The following is a 16,663-nucleotide window of genomic DNA, read 5'->3' on the forward strand; positions in this document are numbered from 1 at the left end:
CAAAAAAGCCTTTAAGGAAGTGAGGACCGGCCGAAATGTCCTCACTTTGCAAAAATGTCCTCACAATGTTGGTTAAAAACGTGTTCCGGTCCTCACTATGTAGGAAGTACAAGAACACACACACACACACACACACACACACACATCAGAGAGAATTGTGTCTAGCTTGACTCAACTAATAATTCATATGGCCTGTGCCAGGGTGCTTCCCCTTGCGTGATGTATACCAGGAGATACATTTCAATTAGTGCCCTGAACACCCCCCACCTTGCCTCACACACACACGCACACACACACACACACACACACACACACACTCCATTGATATGCAAACAATGTTTTTCCTGTGGCAACACAATGTGTGGCCTTAAAAGTAGCTCGCTCCGCAGTCCTCCTTTCTCTGTGTGGACATCACGTGCTGTCTCCTGTTGCGCTTATTTGGGAAACCAGTCTTGTGATCTGCCTTCCCTCTATTGTGGACTTGCATGTGTTAACTGGTAATGGGCTGCATACTGGTAAACCTTATGAACAATATAATTGTCAGGGGCCATTGTGAAGGAGTGTGCGCCATTGTGGATAATGAAATAATAATTTTTTTGTGCCTCAGGTCATTCACATTTATTCAAAACCAGGTGACAAGGCTGTCCTTATCAGAGTTCAAAGTTGTGCTTGAATCTTTTCTAATGCTGTTCATGCCCTGTAATTAACTCAAAGCCCTGTCATTAGCAGCCAGTGCTGAGATCCTGGTGTCAGTAGTATGACCTGAGGAGCTGTCTTCAGTAAAGGAGATTTTTTTTTTTTTAAGTTCCTGCTAAACAAAGAAACAAGGAAGTAGACATATCCTCCCTGGCTTTACCTATCCCAAAAGCACAGGGAGAATGGATGCCAACAAAGACAGGAAAGTAAAGAATGAGAAGGCGGGTGTAATACAATCAAATAGTGGGAATGGGTCTCAGGCCTGGTCCCTGCCCAATATAGCGCCTGGGTGCTGACTGGAACCAGTTGGGGACAGACAGGAAGCTGTGGCCCATAGGATAACATTGTTGTATGGAAGTTGTCTGGGAGACATTTCCCTGAGTGGGACAAGCTATTTAGGAACAACATGGGTGGCATTTTCTCTTTCTTACATAATATGTCAGAGTATACATAATGCAGTAATACCTTTTCATATACACCTCTACGCTATTTGAATAAAGCATGAACAAGGCATGACCTCTCTCACACAGAAATATCCCCCAGATGCCCACCCACCCCCTCCCCAACACACACACACACAAATGCAAACTTGACTGTAGCAGTTGTTGAATGACAGGTATAAGATGTCAGGATGGTGTGCACACAGGATGCAGGCACGGCTGCGAGCGTCGCTGCTGCCGACAGCCCCAACGGTTGACATAGTAAATCAATCCTGATGGGAGGGTGGGGAGGACGGAGGCGGTGGAGGGGGAGGGGGGGGAGGGGGTCCAATGGGACTGAGCCGGCCTCTGTCAGACACACTCAGCCACTCAGCCAGCCAGAGAGAGACTGTCGACGGGTGGGAGAACACTCGCCGGGAAGCGCTCACACGGAGATTGAGTTACCACGGAATTAGATCAGGGCTGTGGGAAACAGCACCTCCTAAACACACTCGCACACTCTCGGTCACACACACATAAACACATGCAGACACACCAGCACACACTCAGGCCGCACTCTTGCACACAAAGAGTCACCAAGGGAAACCTGAGGGAAGATTGAGGAAGGCAGCTGGGCACACGCCAGTTTCAAACAAATGCTTGCTTATACCTCTTAGCTTCCTGGCACTGGTTGGAGAGTGGTTTCTTCAGATTGGTGCCGAGTTAGGCCCACGGTCAACAGGCAGACTGGCAGGTTCAGGTTATTAAATGTGAAAGATTTAGAGAAACGTGGCAATCAGCGCCTGAAATGGCCCAGTACTCACCAGTACTGAGGACTGGGACTTCTGGTTTTAATCCACATGTGTATGCTTTCTTTCAATTCTTATTAAGACTATTATCAATTGGGTGATATTTATAGCAAGATGGGATATATATCCTGATTTATTGGGCAAAACCAAGCAATTCTGTGTAAAAATCAAACATTCACTACCCAATTATAGCATGGATGTAATGATCCTTTTTTTCCATAACCACATTTTGATTTAAAGAGATTGGCAGTTGAACAAGTCTCCTTAAATTGTGGTGTCCAAGATAAATGCACTGATCCTGTCTTGCAACTGCTGATTAAGGGTAAAGGCTCTTTTTTTTGGTCCAATTCAGGCATTTGTGGCATTCACAGACAAATGAGCTCAAACCAAACATACTTTTCCACATCTAAAATCATCAAAAGTCAACAGGAGCGGAGGCTGAGAAAATGTTGTGATGCCACTGTTGGAAAGTCAAGGTTTTTTGGAGGAAAAATCTTAATTATGTTTAATGGATCACAGGAATGTCAGGGCTAATGTGAAGGACCTTGACAGTCAGGTGTGAGGAGAGTGGTTAATGGAGACCACATGAACCTGTCTGTCCTGTAGAGCCCTATTACCATAATAGCATCATAAACAATACTGAAGTGATCCCAAATATACTCAAGCTGCCCATCAGCAAAGAGTTATGGGAAGGCCGTGTATGATTTAGTCTGGGGCAGAGGTCAAGGAGAGGATAAACATGGTTAGGTGTAGAAAAGTTAAAGAAGTTAAATAAATTGACTAACTACCAGAAGAGAGGTGACACCTACACTGTAAAAAAAATCTGTTTAATTTACTGTAAAATACCGGCAGCTGTGGTTGCCAGAATTTCACCGTAAAAAATACAGTGAGTTTTCTACTGTAAATTTAAATGTAAAAATCAGCAAAAACTGCAATTTAGACTGAGTAGTGCCTTTATTTTTAGGGTGATTGTGTCCTTATGTGTGACATTATGGTATTTCTCCATTCATTTTACATGAAAAAAATGTGTGTTTTCTACAGTCTAAAAGTTTTGCATTATTCCTTGATTTACGGTAATTACAAGCATCTACTACGGTGATATTACATTTTTAATTTTACGCCCTATTTCTGATGCAATTTGACAGTGTTTTACTGTAATTTTTACAAACATTTTTTACAGTGTACTTAAAAACATTGACTTTTGTTTTTACTTGGCACGCAAACATTAAGTGGACTTTATTGTTCTTTATACTTTATACATATGCTTGTTTGCCTTTTACACTCATAATTCATAACATTCATAATTATTTTAGGTCACTAGAGGATGCCACTAACTACAAACGTTAATATGGGTCTTTTTAAGCTGCTGTACAAATGACCTATAGGGTAATTTTTTCATGAAGGACAGTCTTTTACTGGTAGCTCTAACTATCACCACGAAAGCTATTCTACTAAATTGGAGAAACAGAAAATATCTCAACATCTCATTGTGGTTAAATATTTTAACATAACTTATATATCTTATGTCTTTAAATCTTTCTTTCTCCTCATTCATTTCTGTTCACCTGTTGCCTCACTGACTCTTTTTTTTTACATCTTATTGCTGCCACATGTATCATTAATGACTCCAGACAGGTGCTTCCTGACAAGTCATTCACCACACATCTCCTCCATGCACATCTATAGTTCATTTCTCCATTTCAATATTCTATTTGTTGTGAATTTGTATTCACCCCTCCCTTCCTATCTGTACATCACACATGTGCTTTTGTTGTTGCAATTAACCCATTGATGCCTAAAATGCCTGTAAAACTTCTGGGTGATTTCAAAATAAGCCCCTAAAACTTGGAAGTTTTTCTGGAAATTCAACTCTTCTACTAAATAATAGATTTTTCAGCCTCTGTAGCAGATAGAAATGAAATTCAAAAAGTATTTGAGAGCTTATACAAATACTACAAAACAACATATCCGCTTTCCAGGCTTCAATGGGTTAAATAAAAAAATGCACCAAACTTTGTGGAGGGAAGAACAATATAGATGGCTACACGAGAAACATCACCCAGATAGTGTAGGAGTGTGCAGGACTCAGGGGTTTTTCACCACGGGATTATGCACATGTTAAGGTCTATAAATCGACCAAATTGTCAGTATGTGAGTGTAGAAATGCATGAAATGGGTGAAGGAATGATTCTTAGTGAAAGTGTGTGCTGACAGGGAGGGGAGGGGAGTGTCAGGGACAGTGTGAAGGCTCATCCACACTGAGAATGACTGAAGCTTGCACATTGTATCTGTCACCACTGAAACCCTTCTGACATTCTGGGAACAGCGTGTTGGCCTGCAGTTGCTCCCTGGGATCAAGCTCTCATCCGCACTTGTCTAGCTCCCAACACACCGAGTTAACAACTGACCTGACGGACGGAGCGGAGAAACAGCTGCTGCTCTACAAGGTGCTGGAGAGGAAGACAGCAGGGGGGTCACGCTCCCAGTGATGGTCTTACCAGACACGTCAGGCTGCAGAGTTATACCAGCCTCAAGTGCTGTTGTTCCCCAGACCTGACATTTGACTGCTGGTTTTATATGGTATGGCAGTGGAGCAATACCACACTATAAAAAAACACATAGTGAGTAAATGTCCGGCATTAAAATGTTTGGTAACACTTTATAATACCACATTGTGCCTTATGAGGCCATTCATAGCATGTATTATGCTTCATGACTATACCTATATCAACAGTCATAAGATATTAGAGATGTGACTTATAATGCTTTAAAAGTGTCTTATGGATTCTCAACCAAACGGTTTTTGGTCTAACTTTTTCAGTTTTCAATTGGATATCATATACACGGTCACCCATAAAGTTGAAACAAAGTTATGTTTTACCTCTTTCCATGAAATTTGTTTTGAAATTTGGGCTGTAGATCATTATCATTCATGCATCAAAATGTAAGCATTACTCAAATAAATGTTACATGTTATACATTTATATATATATACACTACTGGTCAAAAGTTTTAGAACACACCAACTTTTCCAGAATTTAATTGAAAATGATGCAGTTTAATGTCTCAGTATACTCTGAAATAAATGCACATTTGCAACATTTAAAATTCTTGAGTGAGCATGATAGTGTTTTGAAAATAAAAAAAAGATTTGACATTTGACAAGATTTGAAAAAAGACATTTTATGTTGGACTAAAGGACTAAAAAAAGACACAAAATGACAAAAAAAAAGACACAAAATGACTAAAAAAAGACACAAAATGACTTACAAAGACATGAAAAGAATTCAAAAATGGACAAAATAGCCCAAGACTCCATAGAGTTAAGTTGTTAACCCATTTCTTGTTCCGAATTCTGAAATGTACATTATTTGTCAGTTTTGGTTAAGCTTACTTTTTTTTATTTACCTCTGGCAGTTCACCACTTACCTTTGTACCCTTTCAAGCTGTTCATTTGACTTGAACTGCTTGAATTTCAATTAAAAACTGGAAAAATTGGGGTGTTCTAAACCTTTTGACTGGTAGTGTATATATATATATGTATATATATATATATATATATATATATATACATATATATATATATTTCTCTGTGATACTAGAACAACAGCCAGAAGAGATCAGTTACACAGTGGAACATAAACATTTAAAGCTCCTGTGTTTTATATAGCTTGTCCTCTGACCCGAGCATATTAGTAGGGTCAAAATGTTCACACCTTCTGCAGACCACCCCTGCTCCCCATCCATAGTGAGGAGCTTATGCTTTGCTGTTGTTTTAGTGTACACTGTAACAAATTTCTGTAAGAAAACAGCCAAATTGTGACAGTTACATACTGTTTTCCATTAAAAAGGTATTATACTGTAGAAAACAATGCATTCTGGGCAATATCTGTAGGTAGCTTGCCATTTCCCATAAAAAAAAAATATATATATATATATATATATATATATATATATATATATGATATTTTCTAAGTCTCTTCTTGTCCACATATTTTAATGGCTGTATTTTACTTAACTAACTCAATCAGTATATGGAATATTAAAATTACTGAGGTTACAGTGAAGACAGTGCTTAATTCGTAGTAATTGGCTTTCAGACAGTAATATGCTCTATTTACCAAAAATGACTGCATTGTATACTGCAACAATATTGCAACTAGCTTCAGCACTATACTGTGTTTTAGTCTACTGTAAAAATCAATGAAATGCAGGATTTTACTGTAATTCAGTATGTTTTTATCACAGTAACATACTGTAAAGTAAATAACAATAGCTGAGCTGTAAAATTAACAGTAGAACGCTGGCAACCCTACTGCCAGTATTTTACTGTTAATTTACAAGACAATTGTTTACAGTGTAGGTCATAAGCAAAATATTCCTATATGGCTGCATGTAGCTTGAGCTTCTGAAAGCATGTCTGTTTCTTTTTCCCACTACGCAGCAGAGCGAGGCTCACTGTGGATGAATGATTCCCTGGGAAGGTCTGCCTGCGCCAGTCAGTTGACCTGTTTGCAGTGACTGGGAGGAGGTGGAGGTGGAGGGGGTTTCCTAGGAGAGCCTGGCAACGCTGACGGACTAATGTTGGGCCTCCCGGCTGATCAATGCTGTTGTGGAACCACACAGCTGACAGCAGCCAATGAACAACACACTCTGCTAATAGGCCGTGTGTCCTCCACAACACCAAAGAAGAAGAGGGCTCCTGCAATAATGGGGCCTGTTGCTCATGAACTGGGATCTCAGCAGGGAGACTGGGGACCTGAGGCCAGGAGTCTACCGGTCAGCCTGAGCTGTCAGACTCTCTATTAAAAGACGTATATTAAAGGGACAGTTCACCATACATTTATTATATTCTAAAGAAGGCAGACATCTCCAAAACTCAGCAACGCACATCAAACCATCTAGATTAATTAATAGCACAACAGGCAGTGGTGGGATGTAACTAAGTACATTTACTCAAGTACTGTACTTAAGTACAATTTTGAGGTACTTGTACCTTACTTTAGTATTTCCATTTTATGTAACATTATACTTTATTATCCACTACATTTAGCTGACAGCTTTAGTTGCTTTTCACTTTGAGATTTAACGCAAAAAATGTGATTAATTTAGAGTGATTAGACTCATAACAGTATATTAAGTAGTTTAAATGAGCCCTGGCTTAAGAAAATTAAAAGGCTGTTTACATAAAAGCATCAATAACAATAATGTAATAATATATTTGGAATATATAAAACAGTCTGAGTGGGTCTATTTTGCATAACAAGTACTTTTAATACTTCAAGTGCATTTTGATGCTGATACTTTTGTACTTTTACTTCAGTAAGTTTTGAATGCAGGACTTTTACTATAGTGGAGTAATTTCACAGTTTGCTATTAGTACTTTTACTTAAGTAAGGGATCTGAATACTTATTCCACCACTGACTACAGGTAAAAAGGAAAATGTTTAATTTTGAGGTGAACTGTGCATTTAAAAATAATTTATATTACATTTTGAACGTGAATTCAAATCAGTGCACACGTGAGTTTCAGCACTTCTATCAGAGCTTTTCTCTAACACTTTGTGCTTGTTCATTGTTTTGTAAAGCATATGTCATTCAAATGCCATCTTGAATTTAACAGGCTCCAGTCTCTTCAATCACCGCCCACTTCATCCCGCAGGCCCCGCCCCCCTCTCCGCGGTGTGAAAATGATCAGAGAGAGCAGGTCTGACGTTTAAACTGTTGCACAGACTCTCTGCTGTCAGTGCACCGCGGAGCTTTGTGTGAAGGACTACTTTGATATCTGTATGTTTGGAAAAATGAAGCGGAGCCACAATTACAGCTCGTCGGACAGCGACCTGGACGACAATATTGAGGTGGAGAAGGATAGTGGCGACGAAAATGGGTATGTTCACTGTCTTATATTTATATCATATTATCTACATTTTATGTTTTATTTCAGTAACTGCAATTTAATGCAAACTTCACGTGCATTTTAATTTGCAATCGTGCTTTTGTAAAAAAAAAAAAAAAAAATGATTAGGACTGCACGTTTTCTTTCATTAAAAAAAATAATTTATTGCTGTTTTACCTTTCAGTCAACTTGATTCTCACGGCTCGATGTCACCCTCCACAACCACCCAAGTTCAAGCCAGAAAAAGGCGCAGAGGGGTAAGTGAACTCATCATCTCTGGTGCCAAGTTGCGCACTTGTATTTGCAGGATCCCACAATTTTTTCTATCACATGTGACCTAAATTATTATGTCTTTTTCCCATTGACAGATTATTGAGAAACGGAGACGAGATCGAATCAATAATAGCCTTTCAGAGTTGAGAAGACTGGTGCCAAGTGCTTTTGAGAAACAGGTAAAAGGCTCATACTTCCATACTTTCCTTACAGGCAAGCACACCATTGGCCATTCATTTTTTTCTATATATAAAATATAAATATCATTAAAAGTGACATTTGAAATGCCTTTACAGGGATCTGCTAAATTGGAAAAAGCTGAGATTTTGCAAATGACGGTGGACCATTTGAAGATGCTCCATGCATCTGGTGGCAAAGGTAACACAGCCTTTGAATAAGTAAATGAATCTTGTAATTAATATTCTGTGAATCTCTTGTCTTACCACTGTGCTTCTTATCCTGACAGGCTACTTTGAGGCTCATGCTCTTGCTAAGGATTACCGCAGCCTGGGCTTCAGGGAGTGCCTGGCGGAGACGGCTCGCTACCTGAGCATCATCGAGGGTCGGGACAGTTCAGACCCCCTCCGTATACGTTTGGTGACACATCTCAGCAACTACGCCTCTCAGAGGGAGGTGCACACTGGACTGGAACACTTAGCCTGGGGGTCTGCCTACGGGTCTGCCCCTGCCCATCTCGCCCACCCCCTCCTCCTGCAGCACCCCCAGGGCAGGACACCTGCATCCAGAAGCAACAGTAGCCCATCCTCTTCCTCCTCCTCTTCCTCTACATCTTCATCCCCTTCCACTGAGGCATCTGGGACATCCAGACTTAGTGTCATGCCCCCCACAGAGACCCTCAGGGTGCCTCCCAATGGCTCGCTGGCCCTCAGTCTGTCTGTGCCAACATCCAAGCTTTCGACACCGCTCCTTTCATCCCTCTCTTCGCTGTCGGCCTTCCCCCTCTCCTTCGGTGCTTTGCCTCTGGTGTCCCCGACAGCCCTCAGCGCCGTGAGCCCCTCCTCCACCCTGTCGAAGCCTTACAGGCCGTGGGGCACGGAGATCGGGGCCTTCTGAAGCTAAGAACTGGACTGAAGGCAACAGCTGAGCTGTGCCCACCACCACAGACTAGGCAGGACAACCTGCCTCGGTTTCTATAGCAATAAAACACAGGGGGACATTAAACTGATTTTATTTTATTATGTATAAATAAAAAGTGGAAGAGGTTGCTCTCAGTCATTATTCTAAAGACAACATTTCCAAATAATGTTATGTTATTCATTGACTAATTTAGTGAACATGCACTGTCTCCAGTCTGAGGACGGATATGATATGACGCATGGGCCATGAATAGATTTACTGTAAGCACAAATGTAGAGGTGTAACTTTACAGACCATACTGAAACTTCTACATTTGTCGAGCCCGGATGTCTGTATTTAACATAATGTAGAGTTACTTAATTCAGTCTGCTTCTTTAGTGGTATGAGAACTTGTGTAAATGAATGTTATATATGTGCCATTGTTGGAAAACTAACCACTTGAGAACTGGAAACTCGCATTGTTGTATCTATTTGTAATATTTTTGTACCAATAAATTGAGTTAAAAGTATGAAACATGGATTGAAACCAAAGTTTTTGTTTCTGTTTCATTTGCTCCTCTAACTCTGCTCTTTTTCTTATTAGAATGTACAAAGGTTCATTGCTACCATGATGCCACAAAGTCTTTTTATACACAGACTCATTTCCATCTGAGTTAGACGTTATCTTCCCAAATGACATATAATCTGCAGGTGCATTTTTGTAACAATCCCATAGAAGTTAATCATGAGATAATAAGGCGCCGGTTATTGACTGAAAGGCAATTCCTTTACTGTGTGCCAGGTAAGTAACCAAATCTGAGAGCATTGTTGCCCTTCTGAATACCCAGGAAATCATTAAGAGCCAGAGGAAATCCTTTACAATGTTGCCCTGACCTCACCAGCTCGGGTTGGTCTGAAACGGAGACAATAGTGTGAACAGGATGGGGACATTGGAGGAAAGCGGTTAAAAAGTAACAACAATACACGAGACAGCTGGACCAATAAATCACTATTCAGCTCCACCGTGTTGATTCTGTGACACAGATTTTTAGGGGTTTACTGTTTTTGAATGAGTCACTTTTAATCATCCATGGAGCACCTCAGGCTTCCAAGAGGGGCATTTTTTGTTCCCTGAGCCCTTAGACCTCATGTTAATAATAATATAATAAATAACAGTCAGTTTAAAACATGATATGCAAAAGTATCTGTATTTGGTGTAGTGATTGAACAAATCTTGCTCCCTCTAAATGAAGATGTTATTGAAATTCCAAATCATAAATGGGTCTATTTGCATTTGAAGCACAGAGTGCATGTAATGTTCGAATAGATCTTTACAAATCTATTTGTGAGTGAAGCACTCGGTGCATGTAATTCCCTTATTGTAAAGCACTTTGAGCTTGTATAAAGGTTGCTACTAAAGTATAATATTCTTATGAAAAGACAAAACAAACGATCTAGTTTTAATTATAATTATTATTATTTTAATTATATGTTTTCAATATTATGCATTTGGCACCTGAACTTTTGCTGTACTTTTGCATTGGTGTGGGCTCCAGCTTGGTTTCTTTGATTTAAAAAATAAATCTGTCACTGCCACCTAGTGGAGGAACTTTGTCTATTACATGCCTGATGATGATCATAGACTAATTTTATACAGTATGTTTAATATATGTAATAAAAGTCTAATATATGATAATTTGGTGTACTCCTTTTAAACCTGCCTATACCTTAAATTATGCCAAAATTTGTATAAAATATCCCAAATTATTTACATTAGAATGAAACAAGAAGGAAAAATCAACTAGTGGAAGACGGCGATTCTCAGGATGTGTAGATAACTGGTTCTTTTATTTGGCAGTTTACATTTTCCCTCCTCTTTTAGCACAGAAACATATTAGATGGTGCATGCCATGTTCACAGAACCTCAAACCTTTATTCAGCAAAGCTTTCACAGAGAAATATATGAAGGGAGAAACACAAGCAGCAGAGGATGCAGGCAGATATCAGTGGTACTGTATATTAAAAAGAGACTAGTTCAGTGTGCTGAATGTAAAGCGTCCTGCATCCATTCTCCATCTAATCCCCTAAAGAGAGCAGAGGCTAGAGATGCCTTGTGGTAAATTCGCATTCACACACACCCACACAGGCATACGTTATGTTCACACTTTCGATATCAAGGTGGGACAACAGCACATTCCACTGTCCAAGACAATATGCATGGTACCAGTATGGTGTCATAACATTCAAGAGCTTAGTGCCCAAATACTGTGGATGTGACGGAGCTACTGATTTAGCTAAAGATAGAATCTTTTAAGAAATGGCGTAGTCAGGATAAGTGGGAATCTGCAAATGTAGAAACAGTTGCTCTCATTGGGCAAAGACATTCTTAATAACAATAAAGCACCTATCAAGTTCATTATCAAGCTCATACCAGAGGAGGTGGACACTTTATGGATCTGTGGAGTTTGGCGTATTGTTAAGTTCCAAGCGTGCGTGTTAAGAAATGAGTGGGTGTGCGTGAGGAAGATACAGATGGGATACCTTGATCTCTCGAGGAGCCTGGGTGTAGCTACACCGACCATCATTCTTTACAAAGACACAGAAACATCATCATCATCATCATGACATCATCAGGAAACACTGCAAATGTCAGTCTACAGCCAACTCACAACACCGACAGCTTTCACAAGAAAATGGTTGTAGAGTCAAATTTCAAGAACTGAAACATTAATATAAATCACAAACAAAATGTTTGAAATTGTACAGTGCAGTACAGTACAATCTTTGTATGTACTTCACTCACCATAGATAGATAGATAGATAGATAGATAGATAGATAGATAGATAGATAGATAGATAGATAGATAGACTTTAAGAAAAATTATTTACAAAATAAAAGCCATATTCGCACGTTTTCTCTAAAATCAACAAATCCATTCAAGTTTGTATCCACTGATAATACTGATAGTGGTGAGTACTGGTGGTGTGGTGTGTTGTGATGTGGTGGTGAGGTCTTCAAACCTCCAGGATTGGGTGTCTGTTCTGAGGAAGGTGAGGGCGGGGCTTGGAAGGGGAGCGGGACTGGATGGAGGGACAGTGATGGACTATGGAAGTCAGGACTTGTGTGAGGCTCATGCTGTCAGCTCTTCCCTCAGCTCTTTGTTCTTGCGCACCAAAGCTGCATGTTTCTCCTAAAAAAACAACAGAGAGAATAGTCATAGTCTTAGTCATCAAGCTGCCCTCAAACTCGGTTATACTTATCTTGACAGTGGACAAAAAAAACACAAGCAACAGAAATTCCTGTATTACTCACCTTCTCCTGTAGACGCTCAAGCATGGCTGCCAGATGGGCGTCACGGTTCTCCTTGATCTGCTCCATCTTCAGCTGGAGCTTCTCCTCGGCCATCTTGCTGAAATTGCTGTTCTCTTCCATGGCCTTTAGCAACACGTCCCTCTCATGGTCTCGCTTCTCCGCCAAAGCCCTCAGCACCTGGGCCTCCTGATACTAAAAACACACAGGCCTTTCAAAAACTTGTCCACATTTTGCCACCAGGGCAGAACTATTATATTTAGACCTTTTATCTTTTCCAGAGCCCTTAGGTGGTCTGGGACAGGTCTACTTACAGTCCCCAGAGTTATATTAGGACTAAACAAGGAGAAGCAGCGTTTAGTTTTTATGCACCAAATCTCTAGAACAAACTCCCAGAGAACTTGAGGTCTGCTGCAACTCTCAGCTCTTTTAAATCAAGTCTGAAGACTTTTCTGTTTCCATTTTAACCTGTCATTTTTATTCATTCGCTCTTAAATGTTTTATTCATTCACTTTTTTTTCCTTTTTTTCATTCGCTTTTAAATGTCTTGTAAATGTGTTTTATGTATTTTAATCTTGCCCCTGTAAAGCACTTTGAATGTCCCTGTGTCCGAATTGTGTTATATAAATAAACTTGCCTTGCCTTTCCTTTACAACACCCCTACCTAGCTACAAACAGAAGCTAACTTAGGAGTTAAATTGAAACTTAACTTGTATATTACAACCTTGGCTGGGTGGTTTTACATGGGAACAGGTTTCCTGGGTCAAAGTCCTGTGTGATCCTTCTTATGCAGCTCTTATACTACGACTTCCTCGTTTGCTCCTATCATAATTATTTCAGCCACTAGGGGCGTCCACCTAGCATCACACATCAATATAGGTAGAAATAATCTGCACCTCCTGGTTCTAAATTCTGTTTGCTATATATGAATTATACTGCATTACTTTTTGTAGGTAAAAGTACAAACAGTAAATTAGAAACAGCCTGATTTTATACAGGTAAAATACTTACCTTCCTCCGGTCCTCAGCAGCCTCCAGTTTCTTCTCAATGTCCTCCAAGGAGATGTCCTTCTTGGGGGGTGAGGGGAGGTTGTGGGCTACATCTGACACTGGAGAAAGAGGCTTGAGAATCACCTCAAAGGCCTGGCCAGAGGCTCGCTTGTTGATAGGTTTCACCTCCATGTCTGTAAATCAAACAATCAGGATGATGGCTCAAGCAAAACCAGTGTCATTATTACTAACATCCGTATTCACAGGGAGGATGAAGTCTATAGGGGCCAAAAGAAAACCAATGTTTCAACTGATACATACCTTCAAACTCACACACAAGCTTGTTGCGTGGTTCTCGGTAGAAACAGGAGCAGATGAGGGAGAGGACGGACAGCTCCTTCATCTTCTCCTTATATGCTGGTGGAAGAGAAGCAGATAACATCACAGACGGATGTTAAGATATTGCAAAATTAAGATATTACAAGTTAGGAATGGGAAATTAGCACAGTAAAACAATTAGCATCATATAACTAGTGTGCCTGAAATCAATATCAGTGCCCTGTTACTTAATAATTTATTGGATGAATGTGTGAGCAAAGGCTGATCTAACTAAGACTCTTTCATTGGATGTTATGGTAAGACATGTGTGACTCATTTGAATGAAGAAATAAAAGCCCCTTTTCTGATAGTCACCTGCATCCCTTCGGGGATGAATAAAGTAATCTATCTATCTATCTATCTATCTATCTATCTATCTATCTATCTATCTATCTATCTATCTGCTCGAGTGATTAAACAGGCCTGCGTCAAGTTATTTAACTTCTTGTTGAAGTCTCAGCTAATTCTCTCATCTTTTGATCACAATAATAAAAAGCATTTATTTCCATCTGTCCGATCCTGTTTTATTGCTGGGTATTGCCGTCATAGCTGTCAAATAAAGTTGATTTATAATCTTGACTTCCTTACTTACTATTTTTAATCTCATCTGCAGATTCTGTCACTTTTTCCATGCTCTCCCTGGCATTTGACTAAGTGCCCGTCTGTTCAGAGGGGACTACAGATTGTCTAAGCCTTCTGCTGCAAAGGCCAGTGTGTTAGTGGCCCCTTGCTGCAGGGCTGGCCTGCCTCCCACCCTGCCATGCACCTGTCTCCTCTGCTACCACTCATACCAGAATGAAACCAGTCTGCACACCCTGCTGTATTTTAAAGCAACCAAATGGGCTGCTTATTATCACAGCAACATTAATATTTTAGATAAACAGCAGCTAAACAAACCCATGAAAACAAATATGCTAAATGCCTGGCCTACAACAATAACTGTCCATCAGCGGGGATGACTAATGCAGGCTCGAGAAGCCTATTATAAGATTCAGTGTGCTAACTCCTACGCCTAACTGAAGTCTTTTTATTTGCTCATATGCCAACAAGGTATTTTTTTGCAAAATATATCTGTAACAGCTGGTGATGCATCCTTGGCAAGGAAGAAATTAGGGGATAGGCACAAATAAAAGGAGCAATCCCAAATAAATCAAATCCAATGAAACAAATCGCGTACAGAAGACGTTAATGGTACATAAACACGTTTTAAAATAACAATAGAAATAATCATAGCTGGTAATTTGTAAAAGGCAGACGGCTAAAGCTCTCTCAGCATTGCTGTCGGCTAAATGGTCGGCAGCACAGCATCTTGGGTGGGGTCCGTCTGCATTATGCTGCATGTTGGGGCCGCTGTAGCATGAACCGCAGGTGCGGCGTTGTAAATAAAGCTGTCAAGGGCCAAACCCGTATCATCTCATTATAAACGGATACACAATATAGGATCAAAGAAAAAAGAACAAAAAAGATGAGTAGCACATTGATGTGGATGATAATCACGAAGGAGACATTTTAGTAATCTAATGACGGAGGCTTGCTTGTCTAGTCTGCCCACATTCCTGCTGTCAATACCACAGTCTCGAGCTGAGACAAAAGGCTCACAGACGATAGAGAAATATCAAGGTGACAGATTTTGGTTTTAATCATTAAAAAAAAAAAGAACATTCCTGAGTGGAGCCATTTCAGAAGAACAATACCGGGCCGACATACACAGAAACGATCTGTCACTTGCACTTCAATCCATCCATTCAGGCTCTCCATCTACCTATGCGCTGTTTTTAACATAATCCCCAGTGTGAACAAGCTTACCGGATGCTGTTTTGGCCATGGCTGATGTATTTCTCCGCAGAGGATGCTGTAGCTCTGTTCAGGTGAACGGTGATGCTGCTTAAGGCACTGAGTCAGCGAATAGACCGGGGTAGGATCGGATGGCAAACAGGAGGTGGGCACGCACGGGAGCGCGCAAACAGACCCTCCTCTCGCGCTCTGACGCGCAGAGAGGTTTTCAGCATCCTGAGAGAAACGTATAGCTACTTAAAGCTGGATATTAAAGCACTAAGGCACGAGGAAGTCGATAAATACGATCTGCAGACCGGATACTTGCGACTTGTGTTTCACTGTATCCACATTTATGAGAAACAGCCTACTGAATATACACATTTAGCTATATCATTGTTAACACTACAACTCATCTTGCAATTTCTAAAAAAAACAAACAAAAAAACCCCAAACAGGTTAATAAGTATACAGAAGACTTTATTGAGCCAATCTGCAATAAATTGTGACCATTTATCCTACTACCAAAAGTATATTATTAAAAATGACGCCTGCTATTAGTCAGACCGTTTAATTTAAACTTCGGCGTCATCTGACGTCAGTATTGGCTCCAAGAGTGACGCTGAGGTGTACAGTTGGTTTATTCTTTTTTCAAATGTCCTCCAAAATAAAAACATGTATCTCAGTAGATAGGCCTATTTGTGGAAATTCAGGTTGAACCCAGTGACCCCCAGTTGTACCTCATAGTAATGCTGTTTATTTTCATTAGGGTATCTGTCAAAAAAGTAATTAAGAGGTTCACAATAGGCTGAATGATCTGAAGTCAGCAGGCACGTTCCTAGGTGGGCATCAGTTTAGAGCAGCTGTTCTCAACCTTGGGGTCCCGACCCCAATTGGGGTCGCGAGATGATTTCTGGGGGTCGCCAAATCATTTTGGGAGTCAGCTCTGTCTCCACTGTGTTAAAGTGTTCATGTGTTTTTGGTCACTTAATGTCTTTTTTTGGTCATTTTGTGTTTTTTTTGTTTGTCATTTTGTGTCTTT

The 16,663-nt window shown here is 40.2% G+C and overlaps 2 protein-coding genes across 2 annotated transcripts; one reads left to right on the forward strand and one right to left on the reverse strand.

The window, feature by feature from the left end:
* Positions 1–7,623: 7,623 nt before the first annotated feature.
* LOC131975881 (hairy/enhancer-of-split related with YRPW motif protein 1-like) lies at positions 7,624–9,722 on the forward strand. The gene is made up of 5 exons (XM_059338693.1): positions 7,624–7,811; positions 8,005–8,077; positions 8,189–8,272; positions 8,390–8,471; positions 8,560–9,722. Exons 1-5 carry the CDS (start codon positions 7,714–7,716, stop codon positions 9,165–9,167), a joined length of 945 nt encoding a protein of 314 aa, XP_059194676.1. The 5' UTR covers positions 7,624–7,713; the 3' UTR covers positions 9,168–9,722.
* Positions 9,723–10,988: 1,266 nt separating this feature from the next.
* stmn2a (stathmin 2a) lies at positions 10,989–15,803 on the reverse strand. Its single transcript, XM_059338696.1, has 5 exons — positions 15,655–15,803; positions 13,792–13,887; positions 13,492–13,664; positions 12,484–12,675; positions 10,989–12,361 (listed from the first exon to the last, which is right to left on the reverse strand). Exons 1-5 carry the CDS (start codon positions 15,671–15,673, stop codon positions 12,302–12,304), a joined length of 540 nt encoding a protein of 179 aa, XP_059194679.1. The 5' UTR covers positions 15,674–15,803; the 3' UTR covers positions 10,989–12,301.
* Positions 15,804–16,663: the final 860 nt, after the last annotated feature.

This window comes from Centropristis striata, chromosome 8, assembly GCF_030273125.1.
Source record: "Centropristis striata isolate RG_2023a ecotype Rhode Island chromosome 8, C.striata_1.0, whole genome shotgun sequence".
NCBI lineage: Eukaryota > Metazoa > Chordata > Actinopteri > Perciformes > Serranidae > Centropristis > Centropristis striata.